Source organism: Oryzias melastigma, linkage group LG9 (genome assembly GCF_002922805.2).
Source record: "Oryzias melastigma strain HK-1 linkage group LG9, ASM292280v2, whole genome shotgun sequence".
Classification (NCBI taxonomy): Eukaryota; Metazoa; Chordata; class Actinopteri; order Beloniformes; family Adrianichthyidae; genus Oryzias; species Oryzias melastigma.
In genome coordinates, this window is record NC_050520.1 from 296,541 (window position 1) to 306,327 (window position 9,787).

Consider the following 9,787-nt stretch of genomic DNA (forward strand, 5'->3'; position numbering starts at 1 on the left):
CCATGTCTCTGAGTATTGCACACCTTGTGCTTTTGGGCACTCCAGTGATGTTGCAGCTCTGAAATATGGCAAAACTGGTGTCAAGTGGCATCTTGGCAGCTGCACGCTTGACTTTTCTCAGTTCATGGGCAGTTATTTTGCGCCTTGGTTTATCCACACGCTTCTTGCGACCCTGTTGACTATTTTGAATGAAACGCTTGATTGTTCGATGATCACACTTCAGAAGCTTAGCAATTTTAAGAGTGCTGCATCCCTCTGCAAGATATCTCACTATTTTTGAGTTTTCGGAGCCTGTCAAGTCCTTCTTTTGACCCATTTTGCCAAAGGAAAGGAAGTTGCCTAATAATTATGCACACCTGATATAGGATGTTGATGTCATTAGACCACGCCCGTTCTCATTACAGAGATGCACATCACCTAATATGCTTAATTGGCAGTAGCCTTTCAAGCCTATACAGCTTGGAGTAAGATAACATCCATAAAGTTGATGATGTGGTCAAAATACTCATTTGCCTAATAATTCTCAGATCTGTAAATCTAGAACCATGACCCCAGAGCTGTGACCCTAGAACCATGACCTCAGATCTGCGACTCTAGAACCGTGACCCCAGAGCTGTGACTCTAGAACCGTGACCCCAGAGCTGTGACCCTAGAACCATGACCCCAGAGCTGTGACTCTAGAACCGTGACCCCAGAGCTGTGACCCTAGAACCATGACCCCAGAGCTGTGACCCTAGAACCATGACCCCAGAGCTGTGACCCTAGAACCATGACCCCAGAGCTGTGACTCTAGAACCGTGACCCCAGAGCTGTGACCCTAGAACCGTGACCTCAGATCTGTGACCCTAGAACAATGACCTCAGATCTGTGACCCTAGAACAATGACCTCAGATCTGTGACTCTAGAACCATGACCCCAGAGCTGTGACTCTAGAAGCTGAAGCTCCAGTGTTAAATGGCTTTTTTTCCAGGACTTCTCAAAATATATTTTACTGGACAAATTCTTACATTATTTTACAAAGAAACATCATAGGTGTTATCTTAAAAAATATCATGTTGAATGCAAATGTAAATGCAAATGAAATAACAAAATTAATTCATATACAGCATGAAAATATCTGTATTTTAACTGTAAACTCAAAACATGCAGAGACAACAAGGACAGATTTAGCAAAGAGGGTCAGATTGACAGAAAATGCTCTCCTTCTTAATTCTGCCTCCAGAGGATTCATTTCTGTATGAAATCATCACAAAAAGAACTTAAAACATTTTAATGTTTAGAATTTTTGTCATATCAATGACAGTAAAGATGCAGCTCTCTCACGGGGGGGGGGGTCTGTAATGTTAAAGAGAGTCTACCAACAAAGTTAAAACAAAGCAGATTCAAACCTGTTACTGTACTTATAAAATACAGCTTTTATTAATGTCCCATGAATTACTGCTGCTGCAGCTCGCTAGCATTAGCAGCTAGTATTGTAGCAGGAGGATTCGTGTGTAACAACAGCACCGTCTTCAAATCAGCACTTGAATTAAAGGTTCTATGCTGCTGTAAACCAGCTGCTTTATGCTCCAGTTCTGTCTGGATCTGTTTGAAAATGGCTGCATGTTCAGCTGCTGCATCAGCTAAAGCTAACTGCTTCACAGAGACTATAAGCGGGGGAGGGGGGCTTTACACCAAACTACAGAAGCCCATGAGGGCAGAGAGCAGAGGAAAAAATATTGATTTTCATAAATGTAAATCGTCTGGAACGTAAAATTTGAATTAATCGATATTATTGGTATATGACTCAGCCTCACAAACATCACAGCTGATGCTCCGCCTCACAAACACACAGACGTGGCCGTGTTCAACCCTCGGACTGCAGCAGCCATCATGCCATCAGACCCCCCCTCCCCCCAGCAGGGCCATCTGCAGGTGAGGCTTACCTTTAACGTGACCAGCAGCGTGACCGTCTCCACAGAGTAGTAGCCCCTGTCCACATAGTCTCCCATGAACAGGTAGTTGGTGTCTGGAGACTTCCCTCCGATCTTAAAGAGCTCCATCAGGTCATGGAACTGACCGTGAACATCCCCGCACACCGTCACCGGGCATCGCACCTGAGGAGGTCACCATCACCAAGTCATTCTCAGTACCCGCAGAGCAGACATCCAGTCTAGAGTTTTCTTCTTCCAACATGACGGAACGACTAAAAAAACCTGCACCTCCTCAGAGTAAATATGAATCTCTGAACCGGGTTCTGGGGAAACTCTACACCGGGTTCGCGTGAAGCTCTGAACCGGGTTCAGGGGAATCTCTGAAACGGGTTCGCGTGAACCTCTGAAACGGGTTCGGGGGAATCTCTGAAACGGGTTCGGGGGAATCTCTGAAACGGGTTCGCGAGAACCTCTGAACCGGGTTCGCGTGAAGCTCTGAACCGGGTTCGCGTGAACCTCTGAAACGGGTTCGGGGGAATCTCTGAAACGGGTTCGCGTGAACCTCTGAAACGGGTTCGCGAGAACCTCTGAACCGGGTTCGCGTGAATCTCTGAACCGGGTTCGCGGGAACCTCTGAACCGGGTTCGCGGGAACCTCTGAACCGGGTTCGCGGGAACCTCTGAACCGGGTTCGCGTGAATCTCTGAACCGGGTTCGCGGGAACCTCTGAACCGGGTTCCCGTGAATCTCTACACCGGGTTCGGGGGAATCTCTACACCGAGTTCGGGGGAACCTCTGAACCGGGTTCGCGTGAACCTCTGAACCGGGTTCTCGTGAACCTCTGAACCGGGTTCGCGTGAACCTCTGAACCGGGTTCGCGTGAACCTCTGAACCGGGTTCGCGTGAACCTCTGAACCGGGTTCTCGTGAACCTCTGAACCGGGTTCCCGTGAACCTCTGAACCGGGTTCGCGTGAACCTCTGAACCGGGTTCTCGTGAACCTCTGAACCGGGGTCCCGTGAACCTCTGAACCGGGTTCGCGTGAACCTCTGAACCGGGTTCGCCTGAACCTCTGAACCGGGTTCGCGTGAACCTCTGAACCGGGTTCGCGTGAACCTCTGAACCGGGTTTGTCTGAATCTCTGAACTGGATTCATGCTTCAGGGTTACCACAAGGCGGCGTTTCTGTCATGACAGAGCATCATTGTCCGTGTCACTTTGCTTAAGATCTGAATTTCGGCGTGCTGAGACTCTCACCTCCTGAACGTTGGACTCCTTGGTCAGAATCTCCTTGGCCTGAAAAGGAGAAAGAAGCCCAAAGTTTAGCGGGTCCGGATGATTGTTAGCAGCTTCCTGTCTATCACTCTGAGCTAGCGGCACAAACTAGTCTTTCAAGTGAATCACTGACTGTCCAGCTTCACTGGTGAATAAACAATCACAGTTCCATGAATATCTACAGTGTCTGTCCTTTTGCTGGTCTGGGTTCTGTGACGTCATCTTTAGCTCAGAGAGTAAAAACGGTAAGAACAGCCATGAGCAGATCAGTGGAACCATCACCTGCTAGAGTCTGTTAGCTAACCACACCTGGAGCGGTCCAGACCCATCAGAACTCCTAATCTCTCATCATCCAGGCAGGAACTCAGTGGGTGTGTTCACATACACGCAAGCCAACTGCTGCTTACAGCACTTGACATAAATATCTCTGCATTTCAGGAAATAGACCTGTTCCACCGTTTTAAACCAGCTTACAACTCACTGTTTATTCTGAGTCCGTTTGGCCCCCAGCTAGTATAGCATACGTGACAACTGTGCAACCAGACCCTGTGGTGTATCCAGGTGGTGTATACTGTAAGTCAACGCTAGTACACGTCAGTACATACAGAAACAGTGACTGTGTACTTTGATATACTCTCATAGCAGAGACCAGTCTGGAGGGCTTTGTAAACTTTTACATTTGAGTTTTATTCATGTCTTAAGTCGGTCTGATATTTTCTGCATGTCTTGTGTTTTTATGGTATTTTCATTTGGACCTCAATCCCATATGAATAAATCCTGTCCATAAACAGCTGGGTCTGGTCTATCATCTGATGCCAATTTCTGCTGAAATGTTTTCACATTTCAACATAAACTGACATTTCTGCCTCATTGAGTGAAAATGAGTTTGAAGGACAATTCCACCTGAAATAGTAAAAGAAGAAGGTCGAAAACGTTTAAATTATTATTGAAATGGGTCAGAAAGGTGAAACGCTAAATGAACACGAGGTTCCGTGCCGTTATGTAACCACACAACATCCGAAGACTCCAGTCCGGATCCGTGAAGACCCACCGGGGCTGAAATGACCCAGATCTGCCTCAGAAGCGCCACGATGACGTCACGTTTTCTCGACTCCAGATTTCGGACACCCCGGAGCCCGGATGGTTCCGAGTCCGGGTGGTCCACGGACGGAGTCTTTATGCAACCGCAGCTCAGATCAATAAAAGCGGGGCGCGGCGCCGCAGACATGGCGGCTTCCCGCCGGAGTACACACATTACAACACGGTACAGGTTACCGCGTCACAGAACATTAATCAACAGCCTTCACCACCGTCTATTTCCTGGAAATCGAGGGTGAAAATACGGCCTGTTCTGGGCCGCATCCACTTTAGTGGATTACACATTATTTTAACATTTATATACAAACTCCCGCTTTCTGAGAGCGTTCAGTGTCCGTTCTGAACGGCACTAACGCGGGTTAGCCCGTCGAAACCGGAGCCCACCAGTCTCTCTCCGCGCTCCAGGTATTAGCCTCAGCCGGTTGTGCGGTGGAGGCCGCAGGGAGAGGCCGAAAGAAGACGCCATCGGAGCGCTTACCTTCTCGCAGAGTGTCCGGACCTGGTTCTCCGTTAGCTGCTTACACTCGTTGAGCTGCTCGATCCACTGGTCCAGCTCTTTAGTGAAGGATTTGTCTTCCATGACAGCAGCTAACAGTGTTAGCTCCCCAAACCAAGCGGGCCTGTTCCTGCGCGCTAACCGCTGGAGCCTTCAGCTCGCGATCCAGTCTCACCAAACCGGACGAGAATCCGCGATAACACCGTCGATTACCACCGTTTAATGCACTTCTACCATGTTAAGGTGAACTCCGCGGGTTACAAAGCGTGCGAACCAAGTGGAACGGGCCGAGAGGGGCTAAAAGAGCTCAGAAGTCCCCGATTAAGGCGGCGGGTCACGGCGGCTAACCGATGCTAAAGGAGCCGCTTCCACAACATCCGGGGACCTGAGCATTGCGCATACTCCACCGCGCAGCGACACCCAGCGGACACAGCGGGAACTACAGCGTCAGTTCACAGCAGCTCACATCTGACCATCGATGTATGGACTGTACAAAAGCACCGGAAAGAGCGACTCCTCCCCCCCGGAGTTCCAAACAGGAAGAGACTTCAAGAAGCCAAAACATCCCATAGACTTCTATAGAGAAATAAGCAGCTGTTATCAAGTAAGCAAGTTTTATTTATAGAGTGCCTTTCACAGACAAACGTCATAAGGTGATTTACAAGTTAAAAACATAAAAACAAATACTTCAAAAGGTAAAAACATAAAAGACAAAGCTCTGCCGGTTATAAACATAGAAGATAAAACCTCACAAGCTAAGAGACATGAAAGACAAGAGCAAGTACCACCGAAAACAATCATTACAAGCCCAGTTAGATTCAGTCATTCTATTGGTCAGAATAAAAAATCTGGATCTGAGACCTTTTGAATATCTTCTTGATAATACTCTGTTTTCCTCATATAATCTTCATCACAAGTCATTCTACTTATAAACTGACCAATCAGATGCCTCAGTGAAGGCATGTGGTGCCTGCTGGCTCCACCTCTAACATTTGATTGACAGCTCCTCCCGAGGCACTTCCAGTGGAAAGGGTGTGGCCTTCCAACAAGCTCACTCCTGATCTTATTCCATAGAAATGCTGGCTAAGAGTGACTCTGGGGTGATATCACAGCTGCCATGTATATCTCTATATACAGTCATTGGTCCTGCTGCTGTGTCCCCCAGGAACAAGAGTCAGATAAGTGGACTGCATAGGTCAGAGGTCGGTTGCCCTACATGTTCAAAGAGCCACATTGGACCAGAACAAATCGTTCTGGAGCCGCAAAAGAATAAAAACCTTGAATGAAGGCAGCACAGGCTGTAAGCGCATGCTAGCAACCTGCTATCAAACAGACTAAAGCTACCAACATCCATGATCAAGAGTTCCCGGTCCAGATTCCTGCGGAGTTATCATACACTCATTGACTATACGTTACGGCAAGCAGAAAGGGTCAATGTGTCAGAGACAAAAGAGACATAAGGATCAAAAACAGTTTTTACTGCGTTTTAAAAAGTGCATGTAATTTACAGGAGTCCTGTGCAGTCCCAGGATAGCAGCGTTACTTTCCCATCTGGAACACAAAATAATCTAATTTAGCATGTTTTGTTAAATTTGTTTTTAACTTAAATGTTTTACATATATGCCATTATCAATGGAAATGTCAAGACAAACTTAGTCTTCTTCTTGTCTTCCTGTCGACTTTTCCCTTCAGGGGTCGCCACAGCGAATCAGTTTCCTCCATCTAAGCCTGTCTTCAGCATCCTCCACTAACACCAGCCACCTTCATGTCTTCATTCACTGCATCCATAAACCTCCTCTTTGGTCTTCCTCTAGACCTCTTTCCTGCAGCTCTAGACTCAGCATCCTTCTACCAATATATTCACTGTCTCTCCTCTGAACATGTCCAAACCATCTCAGTCTGGCCTCTCTGACTTTATCTCCAAAACCTCTAACATGTGCTGTCCCTCTGATGTATTCATTCCTGATCCTATCCATCCTGGTAGACAGATAGACAATCATATTTCGGAGGTAAATGTAGCTGTTTGAAAATCAAGGATTAACAAAATAAATTTCAAATGTTTAAAATTTCAGAATCTGATGGAACAGGAAAACCTCCATAGTTGGTGGTCCGACTGCAGTCACTGCTGTGGGCGGAGCCTATTTTACTGATAACTCCAGTTGTAATAAATGTTATTCATTGATTCAAACCAAAATGAGCAGTTCATCCTCACACTGAGGTTTGGGGTAGCCTCTCTGACTCTCTGTGAAAAGTGCTATATAAATAAATATTGATTGATTTATGTATTTATTTGCTATGTAGTTCTTCAATATAGTTTTCAGGAAAAACTATTTTATTCTGAACTGAACGCTCCTCAGCAGCAGCTGAATCCGCAGTGAAGCCTCCAGGCCAGAGGCGGCGCTGCTGCGCTCCAGAGCCGCTGAGCGCAGAGGAAGAAGCCGGTCTCGAGGCTGCGCTTTAAAGCTGCTGGTGAATATTGAGCGTTGGAATCGGTTCTAAGGAGGTCTGCCTTCGCTATGGCCCACCTCAGTCAGAACCCCGCGGACAAGGAGAGGTGAGTGAACCCGGAACCCCGCGAGCGCTCAGCCGCGGGTCCATCCGGGTCTCTGGCAGACTTCTTCATGTGTGAGGGAGCTCGTCAGTGCGTTTCTGCTTTGACAGGTTTTTAAACTCATTAACGACGTAGAAACTCGTGCACGGTCCGGCTCACTGCACGCGCGGTTTGAACATGAAACGAAAGAAAAAACTAAGTTTAAAGTCGAACCGGTCCAGTGTGAAACGACGCGCTTCGTCTGAAACTATGACGGCTTTAAAAGGGTTGGACCTATGTGTTGATTCTGTCCCTTCGCGTTTTCCGTAGAGACTAAAGCATGACGTGTGAACGGTGGTTCTGGTTCATCGTTTTTCTTTTTTTCTAAGTTGTTCTGAGTTTCATCCAGAAGTTCTTGGCTGTTCTCCAGAACCTACATTCCCTCTCCAGGTTTGGTTCTGGTCTATTCTGAAGGTCCGGGATGGTTTGGGTTTTCTCCAGAATGATTCTGTGGAGGGCTCTGACTGAGAAGTTCACATATACTTTAAAGTCCCGCTCCTGTCAGCTGATCCAGTTAAAAACGATTTGGAACCCGATCAGCTGATCGGGTTCCAAAGCGTTCCCAGCAGGAATAGAGTTTAGCTAAAATATAAAAACCTGCTGGTTTCTAGGACATAGTTTCTGCAGAGCAACAGGAGTTCAGAATAAATTCACCTCTGAGTTGTGGGTGGGGACTACTTGCCTGGAAGTACACCTACGCTGATATCCCAGCATCCCTTTGACACTCTCTCGTGCTAGCTTACAGCCCCTCACACCCCAAGCTACCATTCGTGTAGCAAAAGACCGGCAGCAACATCAGATCCATCCAGCCGTTTGGTTCAGTTCTGATCTGATCCAGATTCCAGCTCGAACCAGGAAAACAAAGGCGTTCATGGATCCGTTTGTCTGCAGGCGCAGGACTTAGAAGTATAGAGGAGCAAGGAGACTTTAGCCCCGCCCATCACAGCTTCTGTAATAAACCCTCATCTGGTTCTGACACGATTTGATCAAAAGACGCAGCTTTAATCTCTGTTGTAAATGTCCTTCATCAGAAACACCTGAACACGTTAAAACACCTGAAACGGTTTTCACCGGGGGGGGCGGGGCATAGTGGTGTTGAACCTGAACGCGGCGTCTGGACTGTGGCTCTGCTGGTGGATGTCTGCGTCCCGTTAAACTCGTGGCGTTTGTGCAGGTTCGTGTGCCTGTACCCCGTCTACATCAACAGTAAGAAGACTCTGGCTGAAGGCCGCCGGATCCCGGCTCAGAAGGTGAGTTTGCTCAGCCGATCCAGAACCCGTCTCTGGTGCCATTAGCTAACCTGTGTCTGCAGGCCGTGGAGAACCCGTCCTGCGGCGAGATCAGAGACGTCCTGAGCGCCGCGGGGATGAACGTCTACGTGGAGGTAAAGCCTGAGCACCTGAGGTCTCTGGGAACGACCTTTCTGAAGGAGGGGGTCATGGTCTGCTGCCGTTTCAGAACAAGATGCACCCGCGGGAGTGGAACCGGGACGTCCAGTTCAGGGGCCGTGTCCGGGTCCAGCTGAAGCAGGCCGACGGCAGCCTCTGTCAGGACAAGTTCAAGTCCCGTAAGTCCCATGACCCCACCCCCCCGTCTTCAGGTCTGGAAGACCTCCGGTCCGTTTGCTGGGTTTGTTTGGCTAGTGTGTGGAGCTGCTCGCCCAATGCTACCTGTTGGTGTGACCACACCCCCTAATCACAGAAGCACACCTGTTCAGGCTCTTATAGAGTGTGCTCTCACCGTCAGCAGTTTGTCTCCATCGTTCAGTTTCTTCATCCTTCCTTCATGGAGGAGCAGACAGGTAAAGGTGTCCTGCTGCTCTCTTCAGGTAAAGAGGTGATGGTGTACGTGGCAGAAATGATCCCCAAGCTGAAGACTCGGACGCAGAAGAGCGGAGGAGGAGACCCCGGCTCCCAGCAGGGGGAGGGCGGGAAGAAGAAGAAGAAGAAGAAATAGTTTCTCTGAACTTGATTGGATCAAATGATGGAGATCAAAGGTCGAAGGTGTTGAAGGTAACATCCTTCACGCTGTGACGGATTATTCCGGAGGTTCTTTGCTGAATCCTCTTCGCTTCATTTTTCTGCAGCTTTTTTCTGTTTGTTGTTGAAACCTTCAATAAAGTCCATGACAGTCGGCTGGTCTGAATCTGAACTATATTACATCTAATGTATTGATAATAATATGAACACCAGCGATCATGTTTTCAAAGCTGGATGATGGATTTTTGGACATTATGTTGCAATGATGGAATTTTCTTTTATTATCAGGAATCCTAAAAACTCGTCTACAGACTCCAGAGGCTTCATAGTTTTGTGAACCAGCATGAATCCTGACTGTTAATCGAGACGTTTTCATTCATGCAGGTTCACCGGTTTCATATGAGCATAAATGTAATGTCTGAGTCGTTATGTGAAAGTT

The 9,787-nt window shown here is 47.7% G+C and overlaps 2 protein-coding genes across 2 annotated transcripts in view; one reads left to right on the forward strand and one right to left on the reverse strand.

Annotated features, from left to right (window-relative positions):
• Positions 1 to 5,203, reverse strand: part of LOC112142055 (serine/threonine-protein phosphatase 2A catalytic subunit beta isoform) — an 8,141-nt gene extending 2,938 nt beyond the window's left edge. Inside the window, exons 1-3 of the mRNA XM_024265291.2 lie at positions 4,762 to 5,203; positions 3,168 to 3,206; positions 1,926 to 2,096 (exon numbers count right to left, since the gene is read on the reverse strand). Of these exons, the coding sequence (XP_024121059.1) occupies positions 1,926 to 2,096; positions 3,168 to 3,206; positions 4,762 to 4,863 (312 nt within the window). The 5' untranslated portion in view covers positions 4,864 to 5,203. The remainder of the gene's footprint in view (positions 1 to 1,925; positions 2,097 to 3,167; positions 3,207 to 4,761) is intronic.
• Positions 5,204 to 7,155: 1,952 nt separating this feature from the next.
• On the forward strand, positions 7,156 to 9,503 carry srp19 (signal recognition particle 19). Its single transcript, XM_024265293.2, has 5 exons — positions 7,156 to 7,333; positions 8,544 to 8,619; positions 8,682 to 8,753; positions 8,828 to 8,936; positions 9,198 to 9,503. The coding sequence occupies exons 1-5, from the start codon at positions 7,296 to 7,298 to the stop codon at positions 9,323 to 9,325; spliced, it is 423 nt and encodes a 140-aa protein (XP_024121061.1). The 5' UTR covers positions 7,156 to 7,295; the 3' UTR covers positions 9,326 to 9,503.
• Positions 9,504 to 9,787: the final 284 nt, after the last annotated feature.

Bases quoted from the DNA above. Each gene is read 5' to 3' on its own strand.
- srp19 (XM_024265293.2), top strand. From the start codon at position 7,296: ATGGCCCACCTCAGTCAGAACCCCGCGGACAAGGAGAG. The intron at 7,334-8,543 runs GTGAGTGAACCC...GCGTTTGTGCAG, and splicing joins AACCCCGCGGACAAGGAGAG to GTTCGTGTGCCTGTACCCCG. The intron at 8,937-9,197 runs GTAAGTCCCATG...TGCTCTCTTCAG, and splicing joins TCAGGACAAGTTCAAGTCCC to GTAAAGAGGTGATGGTGTAC.